The 15174-nt window shown below is 42.9% G+C and overlaps 1 protein-coding gene across 4 annotated transcripts; it reads right to left on the bottom strand.

The window, feature by feature from the left end:
• Positions 1 to 2577: 2577 nt before the first annotated feature.
• On the bottom strand, positions 2578 to 13536 carry LOC109905882 (amyloid-beta A4 precursor protein-binding family B member 1). 4 transcript variants are annotated; one of them, XM_031791144.1, is made up of 15 exons: positions 12944 to 13292; positions 11645 to 12253; positions 11290 to 11498; positions 11110 to 11169; positions 10541 to 10617; positions 10366 to 10426; positions 10027 to 10173; positions 9515 to 9642; positions 7743 to 7748; positions 7391 to 7505; positions 5577 to 5661; positions 5409 to 5489; positions 5106 to 5221; positions 4816 to 4992; positions 2578 to 4650 (listed from the first exon to the last, which is right to left on the bottom strand). In XM_031791144.1, exons 2-15 carry the CDS (start codon positions 12234 to 12236, stop codon positions 4495 to 4497), a joined length of 2010 nt encoding a protein of 669 aa, XP_031647004.1. In that variant the 5' UTR covers positions 12237 to 12253; positions 12944 to 13292; the 3' UTR covers positions 2578 to 4494. The 4 variants fall into 4 exon arrangements, with proteins under 4 accessions (XP_031647004.1, XP_031647003.1, XP_020359123.1 ...); XM_031791143.1 differs by having other exon boundaries at positions 5394 to 5489; positions 12944 to 13290; XM_020503534.2 differs by lacking the exon at positions 7743 to 7748 and having other exon boundaries at positions 5394 to 5489; positions 12944 to 13536.
• Between the last annotated feature and the right edge of the window lie 1638 nt (positions 13537 to 15174).

Below are 15174 nucleotides of genomic sequence, written 5' to 3'. Positions count from 1 at the left end.
TCAATACACCCACATGATGAACATCAACACGCCCACATGATGAATATCAATACGCCCACATGATGAATATCAATACGCCCACATGATGAACATCAATACGCCCACATGATGAACATCAATACGCCCACATGATGAACATCAATACGCCCACATGATGAACATCAATACGCCCACATGATGAACATCAACACGCCCACATGATGAATATCAATACGCCCACATGATGAACATCAATACGCCCACATGAACATCAATACGCCCACATAATGAACATCAATACGCCCACATGATGAACATCAATACGCCAACATGATGAATTCGCCCACATGATGAACATCAAGACGCCCACATGATGAACATCAAGACGCCCACATGATGAATTCCTACATTGCAACAGCTTCTTGTCTTTCCCTTTTTCCATCTCTCCAGTACATCCTAGTTTTCTAGCTCAGCAGGAGAGGCTGTCTGGCGCGGTTCATCCATTGTTTCCTTCCCTCCTGATTCGTGTGAAGTTGATCTACATCTGTGTTGTGCAAACTCCCCTCCTGTGGTTGTGATTGATTCACTATGACCTGACTGACTCAGAGCCCAACAGTGTCTTTCCTGATTACCAGAAACTACAGATCTCCAAAAAAGAGGAAAAACAAAAGTAACCTTCTCAATAAACGCACATTTCCACCAGAAAGCCTCTAAGGGTTTTGAGAATCCTCATTCAGTGAAGTGGATATATTCACACCATGAGAACCAAGAGGAGGATGCATCCTACAGGGATTTCTACCATCTCTCCCAAACCTTGATACCAGGTGTAAGATGAAGCTGCTGTTCACTTCCTTTATCCAGGCTGTTCTCTAGATGTGTGATTAGATTAAAGTGCCCAGCAGTGAAGATATGAGCCCACTCCACAGCTCTTAGAGGAGAAGCAATGTTCCACAAGACTACACATTCATTACTCAAAATAAATCTCCATTACACAAATGCCGTATGCATAATTATAGAAATAATTATAGTTGTGATTATTTCCTCCGTGAGCCGAACTCCTTTAAATTGTGATTGACACATAGTGTGAAAGACTAACACAGGCACATGTGAATAAATAAATCTAGTCACATACACTCACACACGTTGAATATGCTTTAGAAATGTGCTTCAGCGTGATGGCAAACAGTAGAATAAAGAAACATAACAATGGGACTCAGCATGGATGGCTAAACACCACCGCTCATTCATAATTATATGGAACAGTATGAATACATTTGAGGATACAGGAAAATCAGAGACAGAAGTAATTATATTTCCTTGCTTTTGAAGAGCACATTTTCAAGTACATAATTTTCTAATAGAGATAATAACCAAGATCAAATCTATAGCATGTTGTTTAAGCATACAGATGTATAGGCTAAAAAAAACTCAGTTGTGGGTGGAAGTATGGGAGGGGAGCAGGACATTGATATGGATCACCTCCATCAACAACGCACTGAACTCAGACACCCTCCCACTGTGAGCCAGCAGGCCTCAAATTAATCAAACTACAGTACGAATGAGGGACGCGGGAACACAAGCAAAACCCCAAACACACAACCAACCCAGTCTGAATGGGGCGGGGAGCTGGCCGATCCCTTATAAAGGACATGATTACAGCCAAGCCCTTCATGTGTCCCACAGCACAGTAGTGCAGTCCCGCTGGCAGGGAATAGGAGAGATATCCTCGTGAAGGAGTGTCCATTACACGTCTGGGCCTGGACCACTTGATGTGCACCTTTCCCCCCAAAGCCATCTCCTATGGAAACAATAACCAGCCTATATACAGCATCCCTCCCTGGGCCTTTTGATTTCATCCCTCCCTGGGCCTTTTGATTTCATCCCTCCCTGGGCCTTTTCAATACAACAGGAGGGGGAAAGCATAGACATGAATGAACAGGTGACATGGGGTGACCTCTGCATGTTATTCACGCATGGGCCTTGCACCAATAGAGAATGAGAGGCCTTTCGTGGCCAAAAGGCCTTATTAGCATGGACAGCGCAATTGAGGGCTTCCACCATTTTAATCTAGTCAACTGGGTGGGACTTCCAAATTCATTGGCTGATCCCTCCTGGTGACCCTGTTGGAGTCATGTCCAACCGGGTCATCAGGAGGGATCAGCCAATCATGAAGATTGACTACTTAAAAATGATCCTCAATGGCACTGCCCATGCTGTCACATACGCTACAATGGCACAGATAAAGAGTAGTCCTCTATCTATCTCTATGCTTGCACCCCTCACAATACATTTGGTAAAACCAATGTCAGCAGGTTTCATACATATGCAAAGGACTAGACAGCCTGCACGGTCTGGCTTCGCTTCCATTTTAATGCGATTACCAGGAATGTCAGATAAAAAAAAACATTGATTGAAAATTGAGGATTTGTGTGGTTCTACCACCGGTTACGAAAGGAGACAATTTACAGACTAATCCACAACTGCCTTTTGGAATATAATCTCACCAATCCACATGGCTTCACTCAAACACGTCACACCAAAACCATGAAAATGATTCCATTAAGCGGGTGAGAAAAAAATGCAACACCAAAAATAAGATATGTTCACATGTATTTCTTGTGCAGGGACTTTATATACAGATACATTTTATACACCTCATTTACATGAATTGTGAAATAAATGTATCAGCTAGTGTTCCAATATTCCTAATTTTTAAAGTTGACTTTGGAAGTACTGACATAACAGAATTAGAAAAAGGAGCACAATGATAAGTGAACAGTGACATGAGATATAGTATTATACAATTCAATCCAGTCTAATTATGTCAGATAGTGTTTCTATATTTTACATCTTTAATTTTGTTAGTCAAATAACTATTGCACTAAAAACTTCTGACAAACACATTTCATCTGTATTTTTTATTTATTTTTACATAAAAACCACAACTAGTCTGATTTTTTCTCTAATACAATCAATAATGAGCAACTGTGCAACTGCTCCTCAGTAGTGTCCATTATAGTGTATGAAAACAATACAAAATACATTACTTAGAGGGACCATGGCCCAAACAGAGCAAAAAGTGGTACAAAAAAATGTAAATAAATAAAATCATAAATCATTCTCTCAATGTTATCCCTGTCCAGGGCGCTGACTAAGGGAGACAGATACTGACCTGCTCTCAGCTACTCAGTGGAAAGGACCTGACAGTGACAACTAATCTACTACTAGCTAGCTTATATAGTGATAGACACGGATACAGGCTAGTGACATGCCTTACAAACACTTATTAACAGGTACAGAATTCAGGCCTCTTTACCATGAAGTAGCACACATCTAGTATGTTACAATAACTAAGAGTTCAGCACTAAACCGCTGCAGGCAGATATGAAGCTGGTTATTCCTCTAAGCTATTTAAACATGCAGTGTGTGGTGAGGTCCTACACTACTATTTGGTGGTGGTGGTTACCAGCTGCGGTTGACTGACTCAGATAGAAAACTCAGGCCTTGAGCTGTTGTGTTTTCTAAGTCACTTTTCCATGATCAGAGGTCTATTTTCACCATTGCCTCTTTTTGTTGGCTAAGTCCTAGTCAGATATAGCCAGGCCCCTACATTAAAGAACCCACAGCAGTGTGTGCTGCTATATAACCGTTTGGAAGCCATTCTACCAACACCACATATAGGAAAGTCTGATTATTGCACAGAAGCACTGAACTTGCAAATGTTCATGCAAATGTAGGGGAAACGCAACTACAGTACACTCTGAAATCACTGGTTGTTCACTACGACGTGACACGATTATTCACTTCTTTAATGGAAGACTAAAACACACTGTTTGCAGTGGGGAACATGAAGCTCTCTAGGTGACCCTCTACTTGGGCTCTTAGAACCTCAGTTGGACAGGAGTAAGGGTGAGGAGTGTACAGGGTAATGACACGGTAGAAAACAAACATCAGGAGACTCTACTAGGCTCGACAGTGACTGCATGACCTTCTTCAGACACCAGTAGAACATTTTTAAAAAGAGGTGCTGTTACTGTTTGGGGAAGAGCACGGCCCCATGACTCAACCATAGTTGCAAACAAATTAGATGTATTTCTGTGTGGAATCACCCTAGCTTCCTACAGTGAAGAAACATGTAGTTACATCCCATAATATGAACGCTTCCTGCCAGACATGGTTTCTGCTAAAACACAAAAATAGTGACAAACAGATTAAATCCCAACAACAGAACAAACAATGGGCCGTTGTCAGGGCTCATTCAGTTTGAGTACAAAGCTAAAGGAGAGTTATACAGTAGATGTATAGAAAAACCCTTTGCAATCACTAGTAAGTAAGCATTTCCTCAGTTACATATAACTCCATGCACTAATGAAAGGACTATCTCTAAGGAAGGCCAAAAGGAGTGTAAGGCCGACAGAAACGGCAGAAAGAGAGAGCGAAAGAGAGAGTGGAGGAGTGAGCTGGAGCTGCTGTGATGGGTTAGTGTTGGTGGGGAGGAGATCTTCTCTCTTCTGCTCAGGGGGACTGGGACCCTGACCTATACTGCTTGAAGCTTCCCAGCAGACTCTGGACCCCCATCCTGACCCGGCGGGCCATGGAGTCAGCAGGCGGAGTGGGCAAGCAGGAGCCCAGGCTGGGAGGCCTCGCGTCCAGACACTTCTGGTAGCGCAGCTGTGGACAGAACACACACACACACAGCATGGCTCCATCAGTAGACACTGAAACACATCAATACCATTCCAGTTTATTAATAAAATGTTCTATACTATAGACAACATATCATCCTTCAGCCCGTCTCTCTAGACCACTGATTAATCAATAATCAGTCTGACTCACCATGCAGGCGGCCTGCACCGCCTCACTCAGGCTGGCAGCGTTGGGCTCACACCAGAACATGTGACAGATGAAGTCCCCGGGGCCCTTGGCCATGATGAAGGCAAAGGTGTGGATGTCCTTTCCCACACCCATGAACGACAGGAACCGCACCCGGCACTCTGACATCACCTCCTCAGTCTGAGGAGGACAGAGGACACAGCATGGTCAGGAGAGAGCCATACTGACATGACTGCTACCAAATGTCTGTGTGTAACGGAGAGGATGTTGTGGATGGGTTAGTTAGTAACTACCTCTCTGGTGAGGATGGTGAGAGTGGCAGGGGCCACGTTGACAGAGACGGGGGTCCAATCCTGCTTCCTTGTGCTGTTCATTGCAGCCTCCAAAGCATCATTGATTGTGTCCACACCTAGGAGACGAGAAAGTTTGCCTGTTAACAGTATCCACAGGGCAAGGTAAACTGCATGGGAGTAGCTAGCCACATGAAGCAAAACACAGTCCCACACAAAGCACAGCCATATGCTTTATTGCACAGCTAGATATATTTACCTAACTACTAAGTAAATAAAAGATTTCCTTACCCATGCGTCCCTTACCTACAGGCTTGGTCACAGGTACGTTACCAAGGTAATACACAAGGAAACGTTGGAAATTCTCATTTTTTGGAACGGGAAACTCTGCAGAGGAAGAAGATAGGGATGGAGTTAGTGTCTGGTGTTTTACTTCTGTTCTAAAATTAACTGTAGAACTATCACAGGGGTTACCTTGAGTAGGAATCTCCATGGCTTTGCACTGGTCAGAATTGTACCTGCTCAGAAATGGCTTGGATAGTTTCCTCTCTGTCATTATCTGAATGTAAAGAGAGACATGTTCAGCTCATTGTGAAACGAGATTCCACAGGAAATAGTATATTAGATATGTGACATACAGTGGAAGTCGTAAGTTTACATACACCTTAGCCAAATGCATTTAAAACTCAGTTTTTCACAATTCCTGACATTTAATCCTAGCAATAAATCCCTGTTTTAGATTAATTAGGATCACCACTTTATTTTAAGAATGTGAAATGTCCGAATAATAGTAGAGAATTATTTATTTAAGCTTTTATTTCTTTCATCACATTCCCAGTGGGTCAAAAGTTCATATACACTCAATTAGTATTTGGTAGCATTGCCTTTAAATTGTTTAACTTGGGTCAAACGTTCCAGGTAGCCTTCCACAAGCTTTCCACAATAAGTTGGGTGAATTTTGGCCAATTCCTCCTGACAGAGCTGGTGTAACTGAGTCAGATTTCTAGGCCTCCTTGCTCGCAAACGCCTTTTCAGTTCTAACCACACATTTTCTATAGGATTGAGGTCAGGGCTTTGTAATGGCCACTCCAATACCTTGACTTTGTTGTCCTTAAGCCATTTTGCCACAACTTTGGAAGTATGCTTGGGGTCATTGTCCATTTGGAAGACCCATTTGCGACCAAGCTTTAACTTCCTGAATGATGTCTTGAGATGTTGCTTCAATATATCCACATAATTTTCCTGCCTCATGATCCCATCTATTTTGTGAAGTGCACTAGTCCCTCCTGCAGCAAAGCACCCCCACAACATGATGCTGCCACCCCCGTGCTTCACGGTTGGGATAGTGTTCTTCAGCTTGCAAGCCTCCCCCTTTTCCCTCACAATGGTCATTATGACCAAACAGTTCTATTTTTGTTTCATCAGACCAGAGGACATTTCTACAAAAAGTACAATCTTTATCCCCATGTGCAGTTGCAAACCGTCGTGTTTTTCTTAATGGCGGTTTATGAGCAGTGGCTTCTTCCTTGCTGAGCTGCCTTCCAGGCTATGTCGATATAGGAATCGTTTTACTGTGGATGTAGACACTTTTGTACCTGTTTCCTCCAGCATCTTCACAAGGTCCTTTTCTGTTGTTCTGGGATTGATTTGCACCTTTCGCACATAAGTACGTTCATCTCTAGGAGACAGAATGCGTCTCCTTCCTGAGCGGTATGACAGCTGTGTGGTCCCATGGTGTTTATACTTGCGTACTATTGTTTGTACAGATGAACGTGGTACCTTCAGGCCTTTGGAAATTGCTCCCAATGATGAACCAGACTTGTGGAGGTCTACAATTTTATTTGCTGAGGTCTTGGCTGATTTCTTTTGATTTTCCCATGATGTCAAGCAAAGTGGCACTGAGTTTGAAGGTAGGCCTTGAAATACATCCACAGGTACACCACCAATTGACTCAAATGATGTCAATTAGCCTATCAGAAGCATCTAAAGTCATGACATTATTTTCTGGAATTTTCCAAGCTGTTTAAAGGCACAGTCAAATTAGTGTATGTAAACTTCTGACCCAATAGAATTGTGATACAGTGAATTATAAGTGAAATAATCTGTCTGTAAACAATTGTTGTAAAAATTACTTGTGTTGTGCACAAAGTAGATGACCTAACCGACTTGCCAAAACTATAGTTTGTTAACAAGAAATGTGCGTAGTGGTTGAAAAATTAGTTTTAATGACTCCAACCTAAGTGTATGTAAACTTCCAACTTCAACTGTAGAAGACATGGGAGTCTCACCCTGGAGCACATCTCATGCAGACTGGTGGCGATGTTCTTGGCAGGTGAGTCACAGCGGAACACGTGACACTTGAGTACCTGGGTCAGGTTGTCTCGCGCTACATAAGCAAAGTCTCTGTTGTAACAAATACAGAAAAGTACACCATTTACATACTGGTACATGAACCCACGCATTTCTCCAACTTTAATGATAACAACCCACAAGAAAAAAACTGGCAAAACAAAAATGATTGCATGCAATCATGTTAGATATGACAATACAATAAATGTAACTATATGCAGGATAAACAACATCAGACATGAGAATACATTTCTAAAAGAAAAACTGCAAATAATCATATCTGTACAATACCTTTCCCTGTATAGGGCAGCGAAACGCAGCATGAAAATAAATAATGATCAGTTAATCACAGTTATTACAAAAACACTAGCAGAAAATTCTAATCAGATTCGTAGTGAATGTCATTGAAAGGAAATGTTATTGCAATACCATGGACAACCCACCAGAGGGCAGCTGTATGGACAACCCACCAGAGACAACCCACCAGAGGGCAGCTGTATGGACAACCCACCAGAGACAACCCACCAGAGGGCAGCTGTATCATTGCAACACCATGGACAACCCACCAGAGGGCAGTGTTGTCTCATGGGTGCAGTTCTGTATTTAAGCATGCCATTGCCAAGTTGGGTTCAAATCCTGTTTGGACCCATAGGCCGCATTTACAAAGTCAGCCCAATTCAGATATTTTGTTCGCTAATTGTTCTTTTGACTAATCTGTTCAGGTCTAAAAAATTCTAATGTGTAAAAATCTGATGTGATTGGTCAAAATATCAAAATGTGGAAAAAATATCAGAATTGGGCTGCCTGTGCAAATGCAGCTGTAATGACTCACACAGCTGGGCAAAGAACTGCTATGTGCAAATTCAGCAGGAAAACAGACCCATATCCACAGGTCTAGGATGGGAAAACACTACCCTAAGGCATGAAGATGAACATGTTTTAATAACACTTCTTTATTTTACCTTTATTTAACCAGGTAGGCAACCTGGCCAAGATAAAGCAAAGCAGTTCGACACAGACAACAACACAGAGTAACACATGGAATAAACAAAATTCCAAAAGTATATATACAGTGTGTGCAAATGAGGTAAGGGGAGGTAAGGCAATAAAGTAGGCCATAGTGGCAAGGTAATTACAATATAGCAATTAAACACTGGAGTGATAGATGTGCAGAAGATGAATGTGTAAGTAGAGATACTGGGGTGCAAAGGAACAAAATAAATAAATACAGTATGGGGATGAGGTAGTTGGATGGGCTATGTACAGGTGCAATGATCTGTGAGCTGCTCTGACAGCTGGTGGTTGAAGTTAGTGAGGGAGATAAGAGTCCCCAGCTTGGAGAGCGTGCTGTGGATGGGTGCTGCTATGGTGACCAGTAAACTGAGATAAGGCGGGGTTTTACCTAGAAAAATGTAATGCTGCAATATGTAACTTTTTGGGGGGGCCCGACCAAATTCACATACAAATGAGAGTTATAGATCTGTCACTCATTGAAAGCAAGTCTAAGAAGTGGTAGATCTATTCTATGTGCACTATTTCTATGCTTCAATGAGAATGAATATTTTTTGTGTACACCAAATTCAAACAGCTAAAAATACAATATTTTTAGTTATGCAAAATATATTTCACAGCAGTTTAGAAGGTACAAACATTCTCTACACTTAAACTTGCTTGTTTTGTCACAAACTGAAATTTGGTAAACTATTAGAATTTTTGCAACCAGGAAATGGAGTAGCAATTTCTACAGTGTGCATCTTTAAGAAAATTGAACAAATGACCAGATATTATGTAATTCCCAGTGTCTAATATCTCTTAATTAGGTGTGGATGGGTCATGATGAAGTAATAGTTAAGTGACGGCTAAGACTAGATAAACAATTTACTAATAGATTGTGCTAAATAAACACTATATAAAATTCAAAATGTACAAATTCCAAAGAGTTAAACAGCATTTTCTGTTCCTGTAAAAGTAGCTACACCACTTAAATCGGACTGCAACAGTTGTGCAGTGCTTTACAACCTCCAGATGTGGTGCCAAACGGTGACTAACTAGTAGACACTGACCTGCCGTTGTCTCGGCCCACACCCCACACGCGGATGCTGGCAATAGGCTGGGAGTGCAGCAGAGTCTGGCCCAGTGGGTCGATCAGATTCATAGTGTCATTCTCCAGGACCATCAGCATGTCCTTACCCTGGTAACACAACACAAACATATCACAATCCTCCTGAAGCACCACCATGCACGGCAAATTGAACCAAATTACATTTGAATGTGCCATCTGTTCTACAACTGATAATATTCTAGCAAACACCTGTTAGACTTGGTCCCGTTTTAGATGGAGACATTCCCAAGCATTGGTGCATATGGATGACTATAATTACTCGGATGTTCAACATTATTCAACACAGAGCAGCTGCAGGGAATAGCAGTAAATGTGAGAGGTTGCTGGGTAAAAATAGACCAAGCAAGGTAAACAGAGGGTGTTGCCCAGACATCAACCCCATGCCCAGGCTCTTCCCCCAAACAGGAAGAGCCCACCCCAATCCCTTACTGTAGCCCTGCTCCTCAGACTCACCTCTCCCCAGATGCCAGCAGTGTCATGGAGGTTGTGTTTATGGTAGGACAGCTGTCTAATGCAGTTGTTGACAGCCACGCTGCTCTTCGCTGGTGCCATGTCCTCTTCAGACATCTCCACCCAGCCCAGGGAGCGTACAGCAAAATACTGAAATAGCAAATTGAGGTAGGAGAGAACACAGGATGGTCCAGAGAGAGGGAGAGGGATAAACTGACAGATGCAGTCCAATTAGGAAAGGGAAGAGTAGTTGTATGTTGACAGGGAAGGGACAGACAGATGACTACAGTCTTCCTGCCTCAGTGCATTAGTGAGTGTAAATGAAAGTGAATTTGAATGTACCTTAGCCTCCAAGTCAGTGCCATGGGGATCAAGGTTCTCCTCTTCCTCAGATTGGGAACAGCTAGTTACCAGGCAGATATAGTTTGAGAAAGAATAAGAGAAGGGTTTAAGAGAAACTGTTTTGGCTGAGAATGAGAAAGCTTATCACATAATGTACTACCACCACACCACTTACTTCAGGTTGATGGATGCATAGCGCAGGGTTGCCCCTTCAAACTCCTTCAGGCTCTGATCAGAAGCCACCTCTCCCTCCTGCAATCACGAAAAATACGAAGAATTTGTCAATTCATTATCACCAAGTTGATCAACATCTAGATGTGTTGCCTTCTAAACTCCACTGTTTCTAAAACTGAAATATTGAGGGTTGAAGCTGGGAAAGGTCGTGTGCTCTGTTATTGTATTATTATTTTGGCTATTGAAGCGTAATGCTCTGCTTCTGTCCCTTAGTACACGCCAAGACAGTAAAAAAAAAACGTAAGCCTACTTTTTCCTATGTCAACTATTTTCCACATAATAATGATTTATCCACAGAGTCTGTGGTAAGAGTTTACGTTGAATGTATATTACAAATTGTTTTTCAATTAATAATCGGAGACATAAAAATTACGTTTCCCATACTCATTAAAATAAATAGAACATATTTTAACTGTCAGTGTTGACCTTTTGGTATAAGATATCCTAAATGTGAGGTCTTAGCCATGTCAAGTTTCTCATGAATACTTCTTAATATTCCCTGTCTCTTACCTTCCACAACTCTCCATCACTAGTCCCTTCATCTGGGTTAGAGAGGTCTCCCCATGTTTCCTAGGAGTCAGACAAAAACATGATGCCGTTTTTATTCTAAATTGGGAGAGCATAGATATAAGTCTTCTAAGAACAGAACATGTCACAAATCATCCCTAAGGCCTATGAGTAAGAGCTCACCTCCTGCTCTTCCTCACAGGGTGTTGTCTCCAGGGACATACTGGAGGACATCATAGAGTCTCCCACCTTGTCCAGAGGGGAGGGGGGCTCCCACTGAGTAGTGCCAGTAGGGATGTGCCAGTAGTAGGTGCCTGAGGTGTCTCGAACCCGCATCCACCCAGAGGGCAGGTCTGTGTCCGCCTCAAAGGCCTCCGAGTCCCAGAAGGACTCTGTGTGGAGAGAAGGGGAGGGTTAGAACGAGGAGTCCGCCAACATTGCTTGCAACCTGAGAAGCACTTGTTATGTTAGACTAGACTATAATCATCATTGCTCCAACAAAACAGTCACACGACCGATTTCAACAACTCGCCCTTACCTTTGTTTCCATTTGGAGGGATTTCAGCAGTGCTTTCCTGAGACAGTGCAGGCCAGTTGGTTTCTTCATCACTTGGTGTTCCATTCACGTTAGAAAACAGCAGACAGGGATTTCTAGCCACCCCACCTCCCTCTCTTTCAGCCTCCACATTACTCTGTTTGGACTCCCTATCTTCCTCTTTAAAACTGCAGGCCTCTTCATCTGCCTCAGATGGATCTTCCTTTTCTTTGTCATTTTCTTCGCCCTCACCCTCTTTATCCTCGGCAGACAGTAGAGTATCAATGAGTACTGGCTCCTTGAGGATGGTCTTGGCGGTCTTGGGAGATTTGGTCTGCTCCTCGTTCCTCTGCTCCTCCTCAGTGGTGTTATGAGGGGAGAAGTCCTCTTGGTTTCCATTCTGGTCCTGATGTTTCTCAGCAACTTTCCTCAGCTGGTTCTGGCCCTCCTTGACCCACTTAGCATTGTTGCCGCCAGTGGATTCTTGGTCACTCCAAAGGCCACTGTCATTCAATTTGTTTTTCAGCACTTCATCTTGATGATGGTTGTTGGCTACATGATAAGACATATCATCATCATCATCATGGCCACCCATGGTACTATACAGCAGCTCTGAGGGGAATACAGGGGGGTATGGTTTGAGAGAAAATACATGCCTTTGCCCATCTGATCACTCGAATGTCCAGAAAAATAACTATTGAGAGGTGTGTCAGTTTAGTAATGAGAGAAAGTGACCTGGCTGGCTAGTCAACTGTTTGACATTGTAAGGTTAACTAACATTAGTTAACTTGCCAGCGAGGTAAATGTAATGTTAGCAAGCTAGCCAGGTAGCTAGCTACCCAGCCTAACTAGTTCGCTAACTAACGTTGACATATTAAAGTAGTAAGCTAGGTAGCTAATGTTAACTGCGCCATTAGCTAGCTACAGTACATTATCCATGATGACACAAATCGTTACTAGATAACGATAGTTGGCTAGGCCTCTCTAGCTAGCTTGCTAGTTGCTAATTTAGTAAGCAATCAATAACAATTTAAATGCCATGACAATGTCAAGCGCTAGCTACTGTATTATTGCTAATTTAGCATACCAGCAATGTGCGTTAGCTAACGTTAAGTCAACTAAAAGGTAAGGTACGCGGCTTCGTTAGCCTCCTTGCTAGCTAGCTACAGAAAATAGCTAGGTGACCATCTGAAAAAACGGGCATCATCCGCCATCATCATCCCATAATATAGCCAGAATTGGTACACGAACACAAAGGACGGCACTTTAAAATGTGCGCAGTTAACTACTAAATATACTTACTTGTGCTGTCAGTGTGTCTTCGATGAAATATGTTCTCGTTATTGTTACATATTTCCACACGTATAGAGGGGTCGTTTATCTGGATTCCCAGGCAATACTGATGCTGCGCTGTTGTGTATAGTGATGATGAAAGATGGGAAGGGGAGGCGGGCGAACGTCAAGAATTTGTCGCTGTGTTGCCTCGAGGTTCTCTGCCTCAACCCTCTTACGATCGCTGATCGGAGTCCACAGAATACATTATCAAAATAGATTTATAGAGGTGTTTTCGTACTAAATCAGTGCCATAGTACAGTGGTATGAACTAAATGACTATCGCCCCATAGCACTCACTCCTGTCATCATTTAGTGCTTTGAGACTAGTCAAGGATCATATCACCTCCACTTTACCTGTCACCCTAGACCCACTTCAATTTGCTTACCACCTAAATAGCTCCACAGACAATGCAATCTCCATCACACTGCACATTGCCCTATCCCATCTGGACAAGAGGAATAACTATTTACAAATGTTGTTCATTGACTATAGCTCAGCATTCAACACCAAAGTACCCTCCAAGTTCATCATTAACCTTGCGGCCCAGGGTCTCAACCCCGCCTTGTGCAATTGGGTCCTGGACTTCCTGGCGGGCCACCCCCAGGTGGTGAAGGTAGGAAACAACATCTCCAATTCGCTGATCGTCAACACCGGGGCCCCACAAGGGTGCGTGCTCAGCCACCTCTGGTACTCCATGTTCACCAATGACGCCTCCAACTCAATCAAGTTTGCAGACGACACAACAGTAGTAGGCTTGATTACCAACGACGACGAGACAGCCTACAGGGAGGAGGTGAGGGCTCTCAGAGTGTGGTGTCAGGAAAATAACCTCTCACTCAACGTCAACCAAACAAAGGAGATGATCGTGGACTTCAGGAAACAGAAGAGGGAGCACCCTATCCACATAGACGGGATAGTAGTGGAGAAGGTGGAAAGTTTTAGGTTCTTCGGCATACACATCACGGACAAACTGAAATGGTGCACCCACACAGACAGTGTGGTGAAGGCGCAGCAGTACCTCTTCAACCTAAGAAAGCTGAAGAAATTTGGCTTGTCACCTAAAACCCTCACAAACTTTTACAGATGCACAATTGAGAGCATCCTGTCGGGCTGTATCACTGCCTGGTATGACAACTGCACCGCCCACAACTGCAGGGCAGTTGGGTGGTGCGGAGGGTGGTGCGGTCTGCACAACACATCAACGGGGGCAAACTACCTGCCCTCCAGGACACCTACAGCACCCGATGTCACAGGAAGGCCAAAAAGATCAAGGACAACAACCACCCGAGCCACTGCCTGTTCACCCCGTTACCATCCAGAAGGCAGGGTCAGTACAGGTGCATCAAAGCTGGGACCGAAAGACTTTAAAACATCTCAAGGCCATCAGACTTTTGAACAGCAATCACTAGCACAGAGGCTGCTGCCTTCATACAGACTTGAACTCATTGGCCACTTTAATAAATGGAACACTAGCCACTTTAATAATGCCACTTTAATGATGTTTGCATATCTTGCATTACTCATCTCATATGTACACTACCGCTCAAAAAGAAATGTCCTTGTTTTTGAAAGAAAAGCTAATTTCTTGTCCATTAAAATAACATCAAATTGATCAGAAATACAGTGTAGACGTTAATGTTGTAAATGACTATTGTAGCTGGAATCGGCAGATTTTTTATGGAATATTTACAAAGGCGTATAGAGGCCCATTATCAGCAACCATCACTCCTGTGTTCCAATGGCATGTTGTGTTAGCTAATCCAAGTTAATCGTTTTAAAAAGGCTAATTGATCATTAGAAATCCCTTTTGCAATTATGTTAGCACAGGTGAAAACTGTTGTTCTGATTAAAGAAGCAATAAAACTGGCCTTCTTTAAACTAAATTAGTATCTGGTGCCTCAGCATTTGTGAGTTCGGGTTACAGGCTCAAAACGGCCAGAAACAAACAGCTTTCTTCTGAAACTCGTCGGCCTATTCTTGTTCCTAGAAATGAAGGACTTTCCATGCGAGAAATTGCTAAGAAACTGAAGATCTCGTACAGCGCTGGGTACTACTCCCTTCACAGAATACCCGCAAAACACCAGTCTCAACGTCAACAGTGAAGAGGTGACTCCGGGATGCTGGCCTTGACAGATATGGCATATCAAGAACCTTGTGCTGGTGACAATAAAAAAACAAATCTAAAATGTGCAGTTTT

The sequence above is a fragment of the Oncorhynchus kisutch genome, linkage group LG15 (genome assembly GCF_002021735.2).
Source record: "Oncorhynchus kisutch isolate 150728-3 linkage group LG15, Okis_V2, whole genome shotgun sequence".
Classification (NCBI taxonomy): Eukaryota; Metazoa; Chordata; class Actinopteri; order Salmoniformes; family Salmonidae; genus Oncorhynchus; species Oncorhynchus kisutch.
Note: the sequence above shows the minus strand (reverse complement) of the source record. Positions and strands in the feature narration are given on the sequence as shown.

Excerpts from the sequence above, each read along its gene's own strand:
- LOC109905882 (XM_031791143.1), bottom strand. The coding sequence starts at position 12,236 with ATGGGTGGCCATGATGATGATGATGATATGTCTTATCATGTAGCCAAC. Across the intron at positions 10,618-11,109 it reads GTGATGGAGAGTTGTGGAAG|GAGGGAGAGGTGGCTTCTGA; the intron begins GTAAGAGACAGG and ends TCGTGATTGCAG. Across the intron at positions 9,643-10,026 it reads CTGCTGGCATCTGGGGAGAG|GGTAAGGACATGCTGATGGT; the intron begins GTGAGTCTGAGG and ends TTGTGTTACCAG.